The following is a 19,780-nucleotide window of genomic DNA, read 5'->3' as shown; positions in this document are numbered from 1 at the left end:
GTTAGGGTCCCTCATCCCACTCCTTGCATCCCCATTGTTTGGGGCGTGCCCATGGCAAACATGTACGGAGGTATATGCTCGGCAGCTGCCGGATGAATGTCCGTCCACAGTCATCCGATGCTTGGCAGGGCAACGTCAGAGATGGCGTTGTGGATTGCAGCCATAGGCCACTGCCGAGCGCGCTAAACCAAAGGGCTGGTCCTTTGACAGCGGGAGACGCGATCCGTCGTAAGGCCCCTCCGTCGAGCCGGGAACCCTCCATGTGCATATCTGCAGGGATGGTCAAAAGTGGTTGGGGCAGCGCTGTACGAAATACGACCTGTCTCAAACGGCTGATGATCGCTTACAGGGCCGGTGAAGGATTTGCGTGCCGTAACATGCATTGCAGCCAAGCTAGCTGGAGATGGCTCTAGCTCAGGCTGAACATGGTGGATACGGAGATATCCACCACGACTACAACGAATACTTCGAGTCGTCATCCAAAGCATTTTCTCGGGATAGTGGTCTTTTTTCCTTGATACGCTTGAAACCATTTGCTCCGCCGCGCTAGTGTGCTGTCAACAGGCGTACAGTGAGATCAGTGTACATACCGGGATTGTCTTTCGGAAACTACACCCTGCACGCCACCAGAGACATAACAACGTACTTGCCCCTGTGGCATCGGCAAACATCAAGGAATGCGGTGTTTGAGAATTGTGACACCCCAACTACCGGTCTAGAATCCGCCACGCCGTGTATCTCCAGACGGACGGCAGAGAGGCCTTGCAAGAGTTGGACCCCAAGCATTTCCCCCGGAAAATGCCTGAAACCGTTAGAGCGGTGTGAGAAGTTCGGCAATGCCATGTCGTCGAATCAGGGATGTGTGACGAGGGCTGATGGCCAAGCAAGCGAAATGGGGAAAAGCTTAATTCCTCTTTGACCTGCGCATGACTGTTCCATAGACATCATTCAGTCGTGGCTGTGATGGGCTTCTCAGTAAGCAGCGAAGTCGATCGGATGACGGCCGGATTGCGACAAGGTGTTGCCGGCGCATGGCTTATCAACGATCACCCTGAAGCTGCAGCCAGGGGAGACTCGGGCAAGGGGGGTTGCTCCGTGTATCAAACTGCGGAGTTGAGCAATCTGGAGGTACTACGGGACGGATAGTCGGGTAAATTTGAAGCCTGGTCCAGATCATCTGGGCGATGGCAATGGTATCGACAATTGCGAGGGCGCGAGCAAGGGGATTTGAGGGCGTTTCGATTTTCCAGGGGGGAGAAGAGGTTGAGATAGAGGTGAGAGGAAGAATGTCTCGATGACGGATCTGTACCTACCTTGAATCGCAGCGGCGGAGAGGCTTGTCCCGAACGGGCAAGGCGGGACTTGGCGTGTTTGGCGCGTTTGGACGCGGCTCGCGCAAGAAACGTGGGTGTGTCGTCGGAGCTTCCAAGTCAACTCCACGAGCGCATCAAGCTGCGCGCGACAACATAGCAATAGCCCTCAACTCAACCCTCGCGTGTAGCGCTGAAGTCGGACTTACGCCACCATACTATGCCTGCAACTTCATAGCCAGCTCTCTCCGTGACTGCTCCCGTCGTTCAACGCTGCAACCATGTTTAACTTCACTCCCCTTCTGGGCGCGCAGTCGACGTCGCCCGCGTCGCAGTCGCTGCTCGAGCTCGATGGAGGCATCAAGATTCTTGTCGACGTCGGTTGGGATGAGAGCTTCGATGTGGAGAAGCTCAAGGAGCTAGAGAGGTACTGCGCAAACGCGTCCATTCAATCAATGCGCTGTGCTGCGCGTCGAGACAAACAGTCCCAGGCTAACTCTGGCATCGCAGGCAAATCCCCACTCTCTCCGTCATTCTACTCACTCACGCGACGACCTCGCATATCGCTGCTTTCGCGCATTGTTGCAAACACTTCCCTCTCTTCACTAGGATACCTATTTACGCTACCTACCCGGTCATCTCCCTTGGCCGCACTTTGCTCCAGGACCTATACTCATCGACGCCTTTGGCCTCTTCGGTCATTCCGGAATCGGCCCTCTCCGACTCTGCATACTCTTTCCCGGCTCTGCAGGGCGGCAAGCACCCTCACATTCTTTTGCAACCCCCAACCGCCGAAGAGATCGCGGGTTATTTTTCGCTCATCAATCCTTTGAAGTACTCCCAGCCGCACCAACCACTGCCGTCTCCGTTCTCGCCTCCTCTGAATGGCCTTACGATCACCGCTTACAGCGCTGGACATACATTGGGCGGAACGATATGGCACATACAACATGGAATGGAATCAATTGTCTACGCCGTGGATTGGAATCAAGCAAGAGAACACGTGCTGTCAGGCGCTGCTTGGTTTGGCGGATCCGGCTCGGGCGCCGAGGTCATCGAGCAGCTGAGGCGTCCGACAGCAATGGTATGCAGTAGCAGAGGCGCAGAGCGTGTTGCGTTACAAGGAGGCCGACAAAGGAGAGACGAGACTCTTGTCGAGATGATCAAAGATACGATCAGACAAGGTGGCTCAGTGCTAATCCCCTCTGACTCGAGTGCGCGCATTCTTGAGTTGGCATATCTGCTGGAAAACGTTTGGCAATCGGAGTCGGAGACCCTTGGAAATGCTGGTCTCTACCTCGCAAGCCGGACTTGTGGCGCTACGATGCGTTATACCCGCAGTATGCTCGAGTGGATGGATGAAGGCATTGTTCGTGAATTCGAGGCCGCAAGCAGTGGCGCGACTGGCGAAACCACCCAACGCAATAAGAACCAGCAAGGTGCGGGAAGGTCAAGGGGAGGAAGGGAAGATCCCAAGGGACCAGCTGCTCCTTTTGATTTCAAGCACTTAAAGCTTGTTGAGCGCAAGACTCAAGTCACCCGCATGCTCTCCTCGGATGCCCCAAGAGTGATACTAGCGAGCGACGTTTCACTGGAATGGGGCTTTTCGAAAGAGGCCCTGCGGGCTTTGGCTGCAGACAAGCGGAACCTCGTGGTGCTCACGGAAAGAATCGCTCAGCCGTCAAGCGCGAAGAAGGGTCTTGGAAGATTGCTCTGGGAGCTTTGGAGCGAAAGGAGCGGAGCAGGCTCCAACGACGAGGCAGACAGCACTGCAGTTCACGACGCCAGTGGTGCGGAAGCATCGGTGGAGGTTGCTCAAGCAGCGCCTCTTGAAGGCAACGAAGTCCCCTTGTACCAGCAATATCTAGCGCAGCAGAGGCAGCTGCACAACACTTTGCAGATGGACGGCAGCACCAACCTTGAGACGTCTGCCGACGTAATCGACGATCGCTCCTCGACTACATCTGAGTCCTCGGAGGAAGAGGATACGGAACACCAGGGCAAGGCACTCAACATTTCGGCTGCAATGACACACTCACGGAACAAGCTGGGCCTCAGCGACGCGGAGCTCGGCATCAACATCCTTTTACGGCGGAAAAACGTTCACGATTACGACACGCGTGGTAAGAAGGGTAGAGAGAAGATGTTTCCGTACGTTGCCAAGAGAAAGCGCGCAGATGAGTTTGGTGAGCTCATCAGGCCTGAAGAGTATCTGCGGGCGGAAGAGAGGGACGAGGTCGAAGGACAAGACATGCGCAACGGCAACGCGCAGAAGGAAACGGGCGTGGGTCAGAAGCGCAAATGGGACGAGCAAGCCGCAAAGAACCTGCCCGGAAAGAAAGGCCAGCTGGCCAATGGCACCAATAAGCGGCGAAGGGGAGACCCGGACGCAATGCAGGACGGCGGCGCGCCGGGAGATCAGGCCGAAAACGAAGAAGCCAGCGAGTCAGAGGACGAAGTCGAGGAGAGCACCGTCAGCGGACCGTCCAAGCTGGTTTTCAGCACCGAGACGGTGCGCCTGGACTGCCGGATCGCGTTTGTGGACTTCTCGGGCCTGCACGACAAACGCAGCTTGCAGCTCCTGATCCCGCTGATCCGGCCGCGCAAGCTCATCCTTGTCGCGGGCGAAGAGGAGGAGACGTTGGCGCTGGCAGCCGACTGCCGCAAGCTGATCGAGGCAGCGGCGGGCGACTCTGCCGAGAGCGGCATCGATGTCTTCACGCCAACGATGGGCATCACAGTCGACGCGAGCGTCGACACCAACGCCTGGACCGTCAAGCTCAGCCAGCACCTGGTGCGGCGGCTGCGGTGGCAGAACGTCAAGGGGCTGGGCGTGGTGGCGATCACGGGGCGGCTGGAAGCCATTACAGGGGACAGCAGCGAGGGCGACGAAGGCAGCGTCAGCAACAAGAAAGCCAAGCTCAGCCGGAGCGAGAGCCAAGAAGGCGGCGGTGCTGCAGGCAAAGGTGAGGCGGGCGGCGCGCCGACGATGCCGGTGCTGGACGTGGTGCCGGCCAGCATGGCGGCGGCGACGCGGTCGGTGGCGCAGCCGCTGCACGTGGGCGACCTGCGCCTGGCCGATCTGCGCAAGATCATGCAGTCCTCTGGCTTTGCGGCCGAGTTCCGCGGCGAGGGCACCTTGCTCATCAATGGGTCGGTTGTGGTACGCAAGAGCGGTACGGGCAGGATCGAGGTTGAGAGCAGTGGGCTGGGCAACCCGGCTGGGCCGCGCTTGTCTGAGGGCACGTTTTACGCGGTCAAGAGGAAGATTTACGAGGGCTTGGCTATTGTTGCGGGGGGTTAGGGTGGTTAGGTAATTGGACGGGGATGGGGTTGGGGCTAGGGTCGCGAGAGCGGCGAAAAGGAGGGTGCGTGGGCGGTGGGAAGGATGGGGATGGGGATGGGGATGGGGGTTTGTATTGGTACTGCTGCTGTTGCTATGCTATCTTCATGACTTCCCTGCAACAAGAGAAACGCACCATCTCGTCCTTCAGATCGCGCATCTACTCTACACGACAATCCCCTTTCCACAAGCAAACAACCACCTTGTCAATTTGCCACAAAGTCAAACAAGCACACGCACGCAGGCCTGGTTGCCAACAATCACAGCACGACACCCACTGGACGAAGATATCCTGCTTAACAAAGAACCCCGCCGCAACAAAGAACTCCGACCCAACACCCCGCTTGCGCTAGCTAGGTAGGGCCCCCACACGTAGGGCTGACAGACAACCACCTAAAGAAGACAGACAGACGCGCACACCCGCCCGCCCATCAGCCGCACGCACGCACCCGCCAATCTGCACGCATGCGCAAAACGTGCCAACAGCGAGACGCGCGCTTCCGGCGTTTGTTTGCCTTGCTTTGCTTGCTTGCCTGCCTTGCCTGCCTTGCTTGATTGATTGTGCGTACGTACGTACGTGGGCGCGCTGGGCCCTGCCCTAACCGCGACAACGGCATGGTGGGCGTGATAGAACGGACTAGAACAGAACTGACCAGAACAGGGCAGGGCAGGGCAGGACAGGCGGTGCGGTGCGTAGGTAGTAAAAGAACAAAGCACACGCGCACGCGCGCGCAGCGGACAAAGACCCCACCCCACCCCAGACAAAGACAAAGACCCAGATCCCGCAACGCAAGCTCCCGCGCCCGCATCTACCCGCAGCCTGCGTGGCCACGTTTGCGCCATTGCGTGCCATTGTGTGTGTGTGCCACCGCCCACGTTGCCGTGCCGTACCACCCGCGCCTCAGCCAGCAAGGCACACCACACCACAGCATGGCAGAGCCCGCTTCCCGCTGCCAGCTGCCCACTGTCCAGCACCAGCAGCAGCAAGCGCGGCACGGCACGCAGCGGCAAGACAAGGCCACGCCTGGCAAGTAGGCAACGGCAACGGCAAAGGCAAAGCAAGCGTGGCAAACGTAGTATGCACACGTACATACGTGCGCGCGCACGCACGCACGCATGCCAGGTCTCATTGCCAGCACCAATGCCAGGGCCGGTGCCACGGCGTGTGACTTACCCACCCAGATAGCCACGCACTGACAACGCGATCTCGGATCTTGGATCTTGGATCTTGGTTCCGCACCCCAAGAAGGAGGAGCGAGACGCGTATATAAGTGCTGGTGCTCTGCTGCTGCTGCTACTGCTGCTGCTGGTAGAGGACACTGAAATGGATGTCGGGGCTTCTCTTGTCTTGTCTTCTTCGGTTCTTCTTCTTTTACTTTTTTACTTCTTCGAGGCTTCTTTTACTTTTACTTTGAGGCTTTGAGGCTTTGAGGCGCGGCTGCGGCTTCGACTGCGACGGGCTTGAGGCTTGAGGCTTGACGGCGAGAACACCACCACACAAGAGTGGTCAACGGCTTGTTGTTGGCGACTTACCTTGCCTTACCTACTTCCTACCTCAACGACATCCACGAACAACAACACCACACCCACCCATCCACCTACCAGTGCACCCACTTGTACCCACAACACCACAACCCCTAACCATCAATCAACAACAACCAACCACCATAATGGCTGGCAACCGCCACAACGACCCCGCCGACGACCCGCCCCCCTTCCCCGCCGCCCCGCCCCACGGCCACCGCGCCCGCTTCGGCTACCGCCCGCCCCCGTACGGCCCTTACAACCCCTACGCCGCCTACCCAGGCCCATATCCCGGAGGCATCTACGAAGACTACTCGGACGATGAGTATGACGACTACGATGGCTACGGCTACGGGGGCTATGGCGGCTATGGCGGCCACGGAGGCTATGGAAGGGGCTATGGTGGGTACGGCGACTGGGACGACGATGAATATGGATACGGTTTCGGTGGTTATGGTGGTGGGTACGGCTTCGGTGGGGGACTGGGCTATCCATTCGGCAGGGACGGCTATGGCATGTACGACGACGTGCCGCCGCCTGCTCCGGCCGCTCCAGCGCCGGCTCCAGCTCCGGCTGCTGATGCGCCAGCGCCTCCGCCTCCAGATCCAAACACCATTGGCTTGGTCAACGCGCTTGCGAATGCGCCCCCCGGCCCGCGCCACATCTACCGTGCGGGTGTCACGCAGCTGCACAGCAGCGGCTACGTGACGCTGCATGTAATCCTGAACGGCCTCAAGCCTTGGGAGGCGGGGGCGGCGGGCCAGCGGCCAGAGTTCCAGATCGTCGAGGCCGATGCCGAGTGGCCTGTACGACGGCTGATGGACTCGGTGGGAAAGAAGGGCCCTGGATGGGTGCTTACGGAGGCGGTCGAGTTGGGAGCAGGAACTTGGCGGAAGGGAACGAGCATTAAGTGGGAGGACGATATCGCCATGGAGCCGTTGGAGAATGTGGGGTGGAGTGGACGGAGGGGCGGGAGGTTGCCGCCCGTTTGGTTGGCCGTGCATAGGGCTTAGCGAGCGAGGGGTAGGCCGGGAGATTGGACATCAAGTTGGACTTCCAGGTTGAACTTCAGGTTGTGCTGGATCTTCATTGGGGGGTTTGGGTGAGTGCGGGGCGGTGGCTGGTGAATGAGGGGTTTTTGATTTGATGTTAGCGGGCTTTTTTGACGATTGATGAGCTAGTGAGTGGGCGTTCTGGGCTTACTTACAGTATGTTTTTGACGGCGGCGACGACTCCGACGAGGGGAGGGAAATTGCGATGAGGGACTTGGTGCTACTGGAGGGTTACACGGATTAGTGGCATATTGTTGTACACCATGAACACGGATGGCTCATGCTGGTGAGACTGACAGACAACGACGACGTGGTCGAGCAGTTCTTACTCCTTGCATCAAGGGCGGGAGCGGCTGAAGATTCTGTCGGGCTGGACCAGCGTTTCATGGCGGCGTTGCACAGGAGAGACGTTGCACGGCTTGCCGGCTGGGATGGGGGAAGCCGTGGTTGGTTGGCTGGTTGTGCCTGCCCGTCGTTTGCCTCCCGATGGCGCGGACACTGGAGGGTACCTGCCTTAGCCGGCCGGGAGGTTTGCACAGGCAGTCACAGCCTGTTACTCCGTTCACTCACTGTCTCGCCATCACGTGCTGTGCGTCGCTCCCACAAGCCCGTCTTTAAAATCTCCTCCTCTCCCACTCCTTCCACCCTTCTTTTTCTTCCACCGCGACCCCGTCCCTTCGTCCACTCCTTTGCTGTGGCAGTCGTTCTTTTGACCCGCGGTCGCGCCCTCGTTGCTTTCTCTTCCCACCTTCCTTTACCTTACGACGACGACCTACTAATTGATCCGGCTTGACCTTGACCGACAAGATGCTTCTCTCCAATCTTCTCGTCATCGCCGCTTTGGCCTTGGCCAAGTCCGCTCTTTCTGGGTAAGTCCGCTCACTGCTCCCTCACATCCGAGCTCTTGCCCGTCCAGTGGTTTGAAGTCGCACCGGCTGAAAGACGCCGCGGCTTCTTCGCTCGATGAACTTCAACCTTCTACCTCACTCACCCTCGCACCTGACTGCCTTTGCTCAGCATGGCTTCAATCGCAAGAACATTTGACTTGAAAGAAACCCCGCTTACTAACCAAAAGTCCCAGCACTCCCATCTCTGCCTGCACGCCTGAGACCGTTTACGTCACGGTCACTCCGACCAGCACTTCGGACAACGCCTCCACCGTGATTAGCACTTGCACCGTTTCTGAGGCCCATGGCACCTCTTCTGCTTCCACGTCGTCCGATGGTAACTACTACTTCTACGAGTCCAGTGGCATCACCGTCTGGCTTGGCCCTACCCCTCCTGCCTCCGAGTCGTTTGTTCAGGCAACGACTACCATCGTAGTGACGCCGACCGACCATGTCGACCCTACCACTACTAGCACTCTTTCTGCCCTCAGCACTGTCAAGACGACTAGCACTCGTACCAGGACGCTGACGCATTCGGGCACAGAGCTGACCACTACGATCCACGTCACTACTATCAGTACCACCAAGACGACTGACACCATCACCACGACCATGACGCGCCCTGAGTCCTCTTCTGAGCGTTTCCCGTCTGACTTTTCTTTTGATGAGCCTACAACGACTATCAAGTCCACATCCTTGACGACTGATACTTACACTACGACCATGACGCGCCCTAAGTCTTCTGATGATGTTACGACCCTCAAGTCGACGTCCTTCACGACTGTCGGTTCGGGCACTATGACCATGACCGAGTCTGCTGACGAGGAGACGACCACCATCTTCACTACTCAATTCTTGACCTCGATTTTCACCGTCCCTCGTCCCTCGAGCCTCACCGGCATCCACTCTTCCGGCTGGGATGCCTCTGCTCCGGTCGCGACTGGTGGCAACACTACGTATACCACTACGACTATCCTCGCGACGCTTACGACCAAGCTTTTCATGACCACCACGACGGCCACCAGGCCCTCGGTCACTCTTTCTAGCGGTACTGCGCCCTACTCCAACAGCACTCACAGTATCATGTTTGTTAAGCGTTTCATGCCTACAGCTCCTTACCCGTCAAACGCGACTTCCTCGGGGGTCATTGGCTCTGGCACCGGCATGCCTATGTCGACTGGTACGGCTCTTCGCGTCTCTTCAACTTACATGCCCTCTAATGGCACAGCCAATGTCACGACCACCGCCACGAGCCTGCGTACCGTCGTTGTCAGCAGCGCTTCGACAAGCGCCACTCCGTTGACCTCCATGTGCCCTGAGATTGGCGATTTTGGCAAGTTTACGCTGAAGGTGAGTGTAAGCGGTTCTTCTTTCGTGATATGAGCTGACACATTGCAGTGGGATGATGTGCCTGGATGGAGCCCCGAAGACAACAACACCTACACCTTCCCTCCGGTCTGGAACCCCTACCACCACCTAATCTTCGCCAACGGTTACGGCTACGTCCCTCCTCCGAACGAGCCCTTCAAGCCCGTCTCTGCGCCTCACATGGCTATCTTCCTGCCCAACCAGACCACGACCGCCCTCGAGCACCCTCATGCTGGTATCCTTCCTCCTGGTGGCATCGGTGCGGGTCCTCGGGCCTCGCAGAGCGCGTGGTGGTTCGATGTGTACAGCTCGTACTTTGCTTGCGACACTGCCACGGAGCCATGCACGATTCAGGCGATCGGTTACCAGTACAAACCCAACATCAAGGAGGAGTACCCGCGCGTGATGCAGAACTTCTCAATCCCGGCCTGTCCCAAGAACTTCACGACCGAGTGCGAGCTGAAGAAGGTCGACTTCGAGCCCGGGTTCCGGGCTCTTTCCAGCATCCAGTTCCAGGCCTTCTTCGAGGGCAACTCGAGCCGCCAGGTGTTCGTCATGGACGACTTGGCGCTGGGCTGGGCCAACAACACTTGCGAGGCTGGGCTGATGCGCTTGCGCAAGAAGTAGGCGGCGGGTGCGGGGATGCGGGGATGGCCGCGCAGGGTCGCGGTGGTGTTTGATTGTTTTGCACTGGCGTAACGGATGGAGCTGGTGGAAATGTATGATGAATTGCTCGACTGGGAGGGAGTTTAGGCCCCCGGATTGCTCATAGTGTAGCGCATCAGCGCGAAATGCAATGCATGATTTCGACAGGTGTCGACGTGGCCGCCGGTGTGTTGTTGGGTGAGGAGGAATGATGGAGCGGGCTCGGTGGAGAAGGCGCGCGCCATGCCCAAGCGAGCAAGGGCGGTTATTCCCGAATTACGTCGAGGGGGGAAATGTGTCTCGTGGCAGATGGATCGAGGGCTTTTTGGGACCTGGGCAGTCTGGGCAGGTCATCCGCCACACGCACACCGTCTGTTCCTGAGCACCGCCGTCTCCGCCCCGCGTGTCAAGTGTGAAGCTACGAATAAGCGAACTGTCACCCACCCTCTCTGCCTTCTTCCGCCGCCCACCTCAGCAACCGTGACATCGACTTCTCCCCCTCTCTCCCTCCTCTCCTCCCTTTAGCTATGGCCACCGCTCAGAGCCAGCCCCCGCCGCCGGCCAACCTTTTCAACGCCGAAGCCGCCCCTCCTCCCTCTACGACGACGACGACGACTACGACTGCGACTGCGCCGACGCCTGCGACGGACGCGCCGCCATCCGCCGGCATGAGCAGTTACCCAGGACCGTTTTCGCCCGTGGGGCAACGGCATCCCAATGGCAACGGGCGTGGGCGCTTCGATGCGGCGCGCAGTCCGCCGAGCAGCAAGAGTGAGTGGTCCGCCCCGACGGCGCGGCAGCAACAGCAGCTGAGATGGGCATCGCCCGCAGGTACGGCACATGTCCCGTGCAAGTTCTTCCGGCAGGGCGTCTGCCAGGCAGGCAAGGCCTGTCCCTTCCTGCACTCGACCGAACCCGCGACCGACACAGCGCCCTGTAAATACTTCCAGAAGGGAAACTGCAAGTTTGGTGCCAAGTGCGCTCTCGCCCACATTCTGCCTGATGGCCGCACCGTCAACCGGCCCAACCTGCAGATGGCCCGCCATCCCTTTGGCCGTCTGCCCATGCACCACCCGCCCGGCCCTGCGCCCACCAGCTCGCTGCTCACCATGCAGGCCATGGCCGGCCCAGACTCTGCCCCGCCCTATCCATACCCCGCCGATGACCCTTACCGCCAGAAAGACCTCTACGATATGATACCCACCATCGACACGACCTTCTCCTCGCACCCCGGCTCCGCTTACGGCTCGCCTCCCAACGACTCCAAGTTGCCGCTTTCGCCCATCCAGAAGGGCCTTAGCGTCATGGACGCGCCCCTCCCCGCCTCCTTTGATAGCCAGGGCATCTCGCACATCGCCCGTTATGGCGCCATCGCCGCATCCGTCCCCTCGCACTTCGGCCTCGAGTCGTCGCCGCCCTCATCATACCAGAACAAGGCCACCGAGTCGGCTGCGCTGCGGAATTTACACAGTTCGGCGTTTGGCGATGACGTGCGCGCGCGAAACGGCCTGGGGTCGTCTCCGCCTGCTGCCGAGGAGCCGTTCGGCGGTCGGCGCATTCTACACTCGGAGCGCTACGCGCGGCCCAGGATGCCAATGTCGGCGAGCCTGGGCGCGCGTACGCCCATCGGCCCGGACGACTGGGACGAGAATTTCGCGTTTGAGGAGGACCTCGTGCCCAACAGCCTGCACGAGCTGCTGACGCCGCAGGAGAAGATGCGTCGTTTCTCGCGCGCAGGCGACGAGGACCACAGCTTCAACAACCACCGGCACTCGCTCTCGGGGCTTGGCACGCCCGGCGAGTCCAAGATCGGCTCGCCCCTGGCATCGTCGCCCTCGCGCTTCGGCGCTCTTTTTTCGCGCACACACAAGCCGGCCGAGGACGTCAGCTCGAGCCCTGGCGCGTCCGTCTTCGGGCACGTCGGCTCCCCGCTGCGCAGCAGCAGCCTCAACCCCAACGCCAGCCCGTCGCTGCGGCCGATGGGCGACGCGCTGGGCGGCGGACCGCGGCGCACGCCGTCGGGTGACGTGAGCCCGTTCCTGGCGAGCCCGCCGCGACAGGCCAGCATGAGCATGATCAGTCAGCAGCTGCAGCGTACGCGGCTCTCGTCGCGCGTGGAACCCGGGGTGGGCGGACGGCCCGGCTTGAGCGCCATGGACCGCGCCGTCAGCAGCAACTCAGTCAGCCGCGAGCGCATCGACGAGGAGCAAGAGCAGGGCCTCTTCGACATGGAGGAGGAGGACGGCAGCAACCTCGGCGTCAGCGGCATCGGCACCGGCAGCAGCGCAATTGCCACGGAGCGCAAGAACAAGCGCCTCAGCGGCGGTACGGGCAGCACGACTCCCCTGGTAGGCAGCCCCCTCGGCAGCAGCAGTGTTTGGGGTGGCTTCGGCTCCCTGGGCGGTCTCGGCGCTGTTCCGCCGAGCTCGTCGTCGCCCGGCCCGAATCTGGGGCTTGGTGGTGCGGCGAGTGCGTCGGCGGCGCCTGGGGCGCCGGTTAGGGACAGCGCGGGGCCGGGGTCCGGGGCTTGGGGGACGTCGTGAGTTTTGTTGCCTGTGGGGTGAGGTGGGGTGAGCGTGCGTGCTCCTGGCTTGCTTGCTTGCTTGCCTGCCTCCTCACTGCTTCACTGCCTCACTCTGCCTCCGACTTCGCTTCTCGCTCGCTTGCTGGCTAGCTGGGTCATCACCTATCTATCCAGCGCTTCTATTCGCTGGGAGCTGAGACGAGCGATTCTGGTGTCCTGACATACACGACATGACACGGCACTGCACAGATGAACGTAAGGATAGACAAGCCGTGCATTAAGGACGAAGACAGATGATGATGAAGGCGGAGGACGGGGGACGGAAGGAAACGGACAGACAATGACGAATAAAGCATGGAAGACCAGGTAGGACGGAAGGAAGGAAGCGGGGTGCTTCAAAAGTCAGGCAGGACAAAACAGGACAGGCACAGGCACAGGCACAGGCACAACTGCCCGCGCAAGGGCTTGCTCGCTCGCTCGCGTGCTGATCAAAATGGGGTGGTGGGGGATTTTTTCTAAAAAAGTTTTATGCAAAAAGCGTGGATATGGCATGGTTGACTCCGGGTATATGGATGAAAAAAATGGGCTTGGAATGCAGGCATGCATGCAGGCTGGCTGGCTGGATGGGATCTACGACTTGCATGCAAGAAGAAAACGAGAAAAGAAGACGGCGCTCATGACTTGGCTTGTTCTGCTGCTACGACTGCTTCTGGCCTGGACGATGCGATGCGGTGCGGTGCGATTGATACCTATTTGAACGAGGGCTTTCGCCTGCTTGTCTACCTATGTCCACGATTGCTGGCTGCCGCGAACCCAACGGCAATATCGACGGAGAGGAGCTCCGCTCGCACACGGCACGCGCCCATTGCCGGACAGACAGGACAAGCCAGCCAACCTGCTCAGCTTCCTTCCTCGACCAGCTAGCCAGATAGATGGACATATCCGTCCGCCTTCACGCATTCACGCACGCACGCACGCACAAAACGGACGCTCATTCACTGCAGACTTCAACCCTCACGCCACGCCACTGCACAGCACACCCCGCCTCCTACAAAAAACCACATTCTCTCATTTTCACTCATTCAAAAGTTCAGACAACACATACACAAAAAAGAAGAGCACATAACGACGTCACGACCGCTCTGGGATCTGGGATTTGGGTTCGGGGGATACTGCGCTGCTGCTGCTGCTGCTGCTGCTGCTGCGTATAGTTCGGTTTCATATAAAAACGTACACACACACATATATGCACGTAAAAGAAGCCTTGCGTTCATGTAAAGACGCGGGAAAGCGTAAATGGTTTAGTAAAGGATGAGGATGTATAATCACACACACTCTCTCTTTCTCTATCTCTGTTGCATAAGACAAGACAACATGCTATATTGCTGATTCTATCTTTAACTTTGGTTTTGCTTTTTTCAGTGGTTTGGTTTGGTTTTTAAGAACGCTTGCGCTGTGCTGCATAGATGTTGGCCGTACTCACTCTCTCTTGTATATGTAAATCGTAAATGCATGGATGGATGGGTGGACGGGAAGGGCGGTATTTGTGGCTTTGAGTCTTGGCTTTGGCTTGCTGCGTTGCGCGCTTGCTGTGCTTTGGTGGTTTTCGGTCGTTGGTTTGGCTTGTGGTTTGGTTATTGGGGAAAATAGCTTTCGGTGCGGAGGCGGTTCTGGAGTGGTTTAGTTTTGGGGTGGGTTTGTTTTGGGATGTGTTATAATGGAGGTGGTGAAGAAGGTCTGTTTAGTTTGGGTTAGCTACACACATATACAGTACCTACCTACCTACTAGAGAAATTGAGGAGTTGGGCGCGCTGGGTGCGTGCGTGCTTTGTTGTGTTGTGCTTGCTTTATTATATTTGTTGGAGCTGGGTTTGGTTTTGAGGGAGAGGGTGTGTGTGATTAATATATATATACCTTATATAAGCCCGCACTTTACTTCGGTGCTGCGGTGCTTTTAGTACATAGAGACTGACGTCCTGTTTATGCCTATAAATCCCCCTATCTCTCTACAACTAAGTACCTTACTTATGCCCCAGCTCACTCCTCCAGAACTGGAGGGATGAGACTATAGCCTCTGTCTTTGAGTAGCGCCCCCGACAAATACGAAGAGCGACCTTGCATATACGGCATGTTCCTCTGTGTGGCTCGCACGTCCCGGCTTCTTAACATAGCGCGTGCTAGGTCTTGTGCGTGAGGGTGGGTGTGAGATTGAGATTTGAGTGGAGGAGGTGGTAGTGGCGAGCATATATAGAAGGAAATAATGTCGTACGGCTGTATTATGTGGTGGTGATAGTCATGACCAAGAGGTTTTGATGACGAGTATGAAAAAGCAACTTACCTTTCCGACTCAAGCTCTCTTATCTTGCATAAATGGGTAACGGAAAAATAAATTAATTTACCACCTCGAAGTGAAAGACCTCGGTGTAATCGCAGCTGTGGAATCCAGGTTCGATCGTTGAGGCTGGTTGGCTCTTTGGTCGAGGAGAATGAGTTGCTGGGAAAGGTAACTTGGCTTGTTGTGTAAGTGGTGGTGAAAGCATTGAGATTATAAGAGCAGTTTGTGAGCTAAAAATGCATTTACACCGTTATGCTGGTGATGTTCGAAATAGTCCTTAGATGTTGAGATATGAGGTAGAGCGTGAGAGGTATAAGGCTCCTTTCTGTCTACGTGAGCAAGTGCCTGAATGTTCCTGTTAATTGGAGGAACGTTGGTGGAAATGGATGAGAGCCTCTGAAGCATATCTCTTACGGGGTTTTTTGTCGCTGAAGTTATTGCGGAGATTTGTGCGATGGCTGTGTAGGCTTTTGGGGCGGGCAACAAGTCCATCGTCACCGAGTGCTGCGGCACCAGATTTAATGGCTGGTAATTTAGTTGGTGTCGATATGTCATCTGCTCTACTACTAACAAAAGCAAACTGTTCCACTGTTTCCATTGTGGAACAGAGAAAGCAAGTGCTGGAAATAACATAACGCAGCATTTGATGCATTGCTCCTGCGTACACATGCTCTCCACCGGGGCTTGTGGACGTAGCACTGTTGCTCGCCTAACGATGTATGCGAGATGCGGATTTGGGAGCTGGTGGAGTTTGGTCGTGATGCTGGTTATCGTTTCCGGGTAGTGATGGTGTGTGTGTTTGGGAGCAGATGGTGGTATCACTAACTGATTTTGATTGGAAAGAGTCCTGGAAGGTGCCTTGGATGACGTAGGAACGTTTTCGACGGGTAATAAATGGTTTCTAGAATAGACATCGGCACCTACCAAGCCTCTTCGGCCATCTTGGCTTGCATGCTGTAACTGTTAGTTGCATGTCCCACCGTGTGACTTGAAGTAAAGACTTACGCGAGAATTCTGGTATTGTAGCCGCGTAGCGTCTGACCGCGTCCTACCATCAGAAGCCTTAACCGGTAAAGAAAAAAGCTTGAACGGCTTTGCGCTACTGACCGGTCGACGTGAGGGTGAACTTGCGGCCGTAACCGGCACGGTTGCATGCAACCTTGACAGTGTCTCCTGTTCTATAGTTCTCAGTTTTGGCCCATAGTTGAGAATATACGGGTCATATGCTCGTAGACGATGTCGTTTGCAACGACACGATGGAACTTTTTGTGGAGAGTATAGTCGGATGGGAAACGGACGGCTTTATATATAGCTCGTCTCGGGTCTATTAGTCACAGTTCTAAGTATAAGTAATACCAGCCTGTACGTGCAGATATACGTGCGGTAAATCACTCAAGCTCATTATTAAAATCAGAAAGGAATAAAATTTCAAGACGTCCTAAACAGAAAATCTCACTAACAACACTGCAACCCCTCTCTTAAGAAGTGTTTTCTATAATCAAAAGCATGTGACCTATGTCCTTAAAAGCAACACGCGGCACTGAACAAGCCAAGTCAAGTCCGAGCCCAGCGTTACATCCTCGCAAATACCGGATACTTAAGCAGCTCACCTGCCTGGGCTGTTGCCTCCTCCTGAAATTGAACAGCCAAATTCTTAAAGATCTATAAAGGCGTCGCCGTCAACAACTCCATTGCACAACACGAGGTTGGAGCAGTACGTGTAATTGTGTGGCTATGATGCTGAGCATATGTAGAAGGCGGTGGTGGTGAAGATAGAGTTATTAATATGATGGTCTTCGTTATCAAAGAAAATGACCACTATGAGTCCGTGACAAGCCAAAGATACACCGACGGGGCTTAGAGCAAGCTTGGGCAATTACTCAGTAGACCCCCGGTTATCTCCAATCCTTTGTCCATTGAATCTGGTATGAGTGGGGTTAGTGTTAAATGACAACGCACTTCAACGAGAATAGTCGTTGTTGCACGCGGCTTAAATACTCGGAACCAGACATACATCTACACCATCTCCTCCCACACACAGCCACGCAGCCGCCGATTCAACACCACACAAGCACACAAGCACACAACACAACACCACCAAGTCACCCATCATATCATTCTTCCATTTCCTCACACTACCACACCCTCACCCCACCCCCCTTCCTCCCCTACCACCACACACCAAACACCAAAACCGCACCCCCCCAACCCCCAACCTCACCTAACAACAACGACACTCCTCCTCTCGACGCTCCTCCTCCTCCCCCCGTTAAAGCTCGCCCCACTCCTCCGCCCCTCAAACCCCTCGCCAAAACTGCTCCCCGACACCCTGCCCGGGATGCGCGCTACGCCGCCGCTGCCCCTGTACCCAGTCCCACCACTGCTCCTGTACCCAACCGCATCGGTGCTCCTCCGCCCGCCACCGCTGCTGTACCGGGCGTAAGAGTAGTTGTCGTAGTGCTGTGGGTACTGGTCGTGGTGCGAGTGCGAGTGAGAGGGAGAATGCGAGTGAGAATGAGAGTGCGAGTGCGAGTAGCGGTATGCGTCCGGGCGGTCGATGTGCCAGTGGCTGTGGTGGGGAGGGGGATCCGTGACTGGGTGGGCGATGGGGCGGTTTTTAGAGGACGAGAAGAGACACATTGCGGCTTGTTGTTGCTTTGGGATGTTTAGATAAGTCGTAGTAGCCGTGGTGGAAGGAGGTGCTTGGTTGGGCAGCTGTGCTGTACTAGACACGGAGGTATATCTGTATGTACGGCGTGGAGGTAGATAGGTGGTGCGGAGGTGTAGGGTTGGGAGAGCGGGATCGTAGTTGTGGTTGTTGTTCTGTAGTGGGGACAGTGGTGTCCCTAGAGGAAGGAGAGATGCGCGAAATTGTGCGGATTGCGGACTGCGATGTTGTGATCTGGAGAGAGGTAGGTAGGTGTTGTAGACGGCGATGATGCAATGCGTGCGCCTTGGCGGGCTGCTTCCAAGGCTGGGTGAGCTGCCTGCATATCAGGCGGGACGCGCCAAGCATGGAAATAAGTACTTCGTACCGCGTAGTACAGTACAAGGCCTTTCACTACTCAGCAGCACGCATAAGCAGAACAGAATAGAAGAGCATGCATAGCAAGCAAGACAGATAGCAAGCAGCACCTCCACCGCAAGAAAACCCAACCATCTAACCCCGGCGCTAAAAATTACCCAACACAGCAACTCGATCACCACGGCTTGTAAATCCTCTAATTTCCTTTTTCCTGATCCTCCTGCTCCAACGCCTTCAGCCGCAACTGATTCCGCTTCCCCAGCACCCGCAGCGTGTTCGTCCTCTCCAGCTCCGTCATGCCCTCCCAGTTCGCGATCCGGCTGAGCGTGCCGTCGCGGTTCACGACCATCGGGCCCAGGTGGTCGAGCCTGAGCGCCTCGCCGTTGACGTTCAGCTGCTGCTTACCGCCGTTTTCGTCTCCGGGCGCAGGGAGCGAGAGGGGAGTAGCAGCGGCGGCGGCGGCGTTGGCTGCGGTGGTGGTGGTGGGTTGCTCGGCGGTGGTGGGTGCGGACTCGCCCGCCGTAGCAGCGGCAGCGGTATTGTTCGACGCGGCGCTCATGGCTCTGGTACTAGTGGCGAATGCGCAGCGTGTATGCGTGTGCGTGTGCGATGCGTGTGGTGTAGCAGCAGTAGCAGCGGAGATGGCGGACTGGCGAGCGCAAGACGATGCGGCGGCAGTGCAGCGGATGGCGGCGCGAAGCATGTGGTTATCGTTGTGGGCGAGAGCGCAGATGGGCTCTTTGCGAGGGAAGAGAAGCTGTGGACTGGAGTTATACAAACACGCACCCTCGTCGGTTGCTGGGCAGTTGGCGGCGTCTCCGGCGGCGGAAGAGCCGAGCGCGGCGGAGACGCTTCTAGAAAGCGTGAGCAGCAGCAACAGCAGCAGCGGTGGCAGCATGCTGTGCCGTGACGGTGGAACCATTGCGGCTCTGTACGTCCGATATAGGTAAGGGAACGTTAGTACAGGCGAAGATGCCCCCTACCGTACTGCACAGAACAGTCCATCGCGGGATTGAGATGATGATGATGCACACCATGGATGCCCCGTATCTACGCGAGCAAGCCGACCGATAAGACACCTCCATTCTCCAAGGCTCGAGTATCTATAAGGGTATAAAAATAAAATATTCAAAGAGTATAAAGGTACTTATGAGGGTATAGACACCTAAAATTCTAAAGAGTAGAAAATATATTATGTAATTCTGTAGATGCTATCACGTGGGGTGGGCAAATTATCCGGTGCCAAACAACAACACCAGCCCTCAACCCAGACCCAGACTCAGACCCATTCCTCCCGCCTCACCCACATATGTATCGCTCAATCCAGCAACCCCGTCCCCAATGATGCCCAAATCCCCCGATCCCAATCCAATCCACCATCCACTCATCCACTCCCCAACACACCCGCCTCCCCGCCCACAGCACCCGAAACCCAGCACCCGACCTCAGTACATACACATCTCACACGCGCCCATCCACCCATGCATCCATTCCAACACAAACCCAGAACAAGCCGCCTCCCCAGCCACCAAGCCCACCAAGCACACCCAGCACACCAATCGCACCAGCCCTACCCAGCACAATAACCCGATTGGCCCTTTCCCCAACCCAACCCACGCCATGCAAAACCCTGTCTCCAAGTACATGCGCCGCAGCGCCCGCATCGACCGGTGAAGACACCCCCAGTCCCCGTCCCCGTCCCATCAACAGGCCCAACGCCCTTCCCGATCCCAGGTCCCCGGCGCGGCCAACCCAAGGCCGCGGGCG

General features: G+C 57.2%; 8 protein-coding genes across 8 annotated transcripts; 5 read left to right on the top strand and 3 right to left on the bottom strand.

The window, feature by feature from the left end:
• Nucleotides 1-1,445: 1,445 nt before the first annotated feature.
• Nucleotides 1,446-4,997, top strand: K452DRAFT_354521 (uncharacterized protein). The gene is made up of 2 exons (XM_033545891.1): nucleotides 1,446-1,737; nucleotides 1,821-4,997. The coding sequence occupies exons 1-2, from the start codon at nucleotides 1,592-1,594 to the stop codon at nucleotides 4,612-4,614; spliced, it is 2,940 nt and encodes a 979-aa protein (XP_033402747.1). The 5' UTR covers nucleotides 1,446-1,591; the 3' UTR covers nucleotides 4,615-4,997.
• K452DRAFT_659 (uncharacterized protein) lies at nucleotides 4,831-6,034 on the bottom strand. Its single transcript, XM_033546997.1, has one exon. It carries the CDS (start codon nucleotides 5,743-5,745, stop codon nucleotides 5,047-5,049), a length of 699 nt encoding a protein of 232 aa, XP_033402746.1. The 5' UTR covers nucleotides 5,746-6,034; the 3' UTR covers nucleotides 4,831-5,046.
• A 289-nt stretch (nucleotides 6,035-6,323) lies between these two features.
• Nucleotides 6,324-7,190, top strand: K452DRAFT_293527 (uncharacterized protein; the record flags this gene model as incomplete). The annotated part of the gene is made up of 1 exon (XM_033541586.1): nucleotides 6,324-7,190. The coding sequence occupies one exon, from the start codon at nucleotides 6,324-6,326 to the stop codon at nucleotides 7,188-7,190; it is 867 nt and encodes a 288-aa protein (XP_033402745.1).
• A 2,169-nt stretch (nucleotides 7,191-9,359) lies between these two features.
• Nucleotides 9,360-10,147, top strand: K452DRAFT_282023 (uncharacterized protein). The gene is made up of 2 exons (XM_033539519.1): nucleotides 9,360-9,466; nucleotides 9,515-10,147. Exons 1-2 carry the CDS (start codon nucleotides 9,425-9,427, stop codon nucleotides 10,109-10,111), a joined length of 639 nt encoding a protein of 212 aa, XP_033402744.1. The 5' UTR covers nucleotides 9,360-9,424; the 3' UTR covers nucleotides 10,112-10,147.
• Nucleotides 10,148-10,797: 650 nt separating this feature from the next.
• Nucleotides 10,798-12,672, top strand: K452DRAFT_218143 (uncharacterized protein; the record flags this gene model as incomplete). The annotated part of the gene is made up of 2 exons (XM_033536341.1): nucleotides 10,798-10,900; nucleotides 10,961-12,672. The coding sequence occupies 2 exons, from the start codon at nucleotides 10,798-10,800 to the stop codon at nucleotides 12,670-12,672; spliced, it is 1,815 nt and encodes a 604-aa protein (XP_033402743.1).
• A 3,236-nt stretch (nucleotides 12,673-15,908) lies between these two features.
• K452DRAFT_314279 (uncharacterized protein) lies at nucleotides 15,909-17,653 on the bottom strand (the record flags this gene model as incomplete). Its single annotated transcript, XM_033543741.1, has 4 exons — nucleotides 17,210-17,653; nucleotides 16,096-16,166; nucleotides 15,994-16,036; nucleotides 15,909-15,942 (listed from the first exon to the last, which is right to left on the bottom strand). The coding sequence occupies exons 1-4, from the start codon at nucleotides 17,626-17,628 to the stop codon at nucleotides 15,909-15,911; spliced, it is 567 nt and encodes a 188-aa protein (XP_033402742.1). The 5' UTR covers nucleotides 17,629-17,653.
• Nucleotides 17,654-18,227: 574 nt separating this feature from the next.
• Nucleotides 18,228-18,386, bottom strand: K452DRAFT_194342 (uncharacterized protein; the record flags this gene model as incomplete). The annotated part of the gene is made up of 1 exon (XM_033535913.1): nucleotides 18,228-18,386. A coding segment is annotated over one exon (159 nt), but the record flags the coding sequence as incomplete, so codon positions are not given.
• A 732-nt stretch (nucleotides 18,387-19,118) lies between these two features.
• K452DRAFT_395 (uncharacterized protein) lies at nucleotides 19,119-19,765 on the top strand. The gene has a single exon (XM_033546607.1). The coding sequence runs from the start codon at nucleotides 19,222-19,224 to the stop codon at nucleotides 19,597-19,599; it is 378 nt and encodes a 125-aa protein (XP_033402740.1). The 5' UTR covers nucleotides 19,119-19,221; the 3' UTR covers nucleotides 19,600-19,765.
• Nucleotides 19,766-19,780: the final 15 nt, after the last annotated feature.

This window comes from Aplosporella prunicola (genome assembly GCF_010093885.1).
Source record: "Aplosporella prunicola CBS 121167 unplaced genomic scaffold K452scaffold_1, whole genome shotgun sequence".
In the NCBI taxonomy this organism is placed as follows: domain Eukaryota; kingdom Fungi; phylum Ascomycota; class Dothideomycetes; order Botryosphaeriales; family Aplosporellaceae; genus Aplosporella; species Aplosporella prunicola.
Note: the sequence above shows the minus strand (reverse complement) of the source record. Positions and strands in the feature narration are given on the sequence as shown.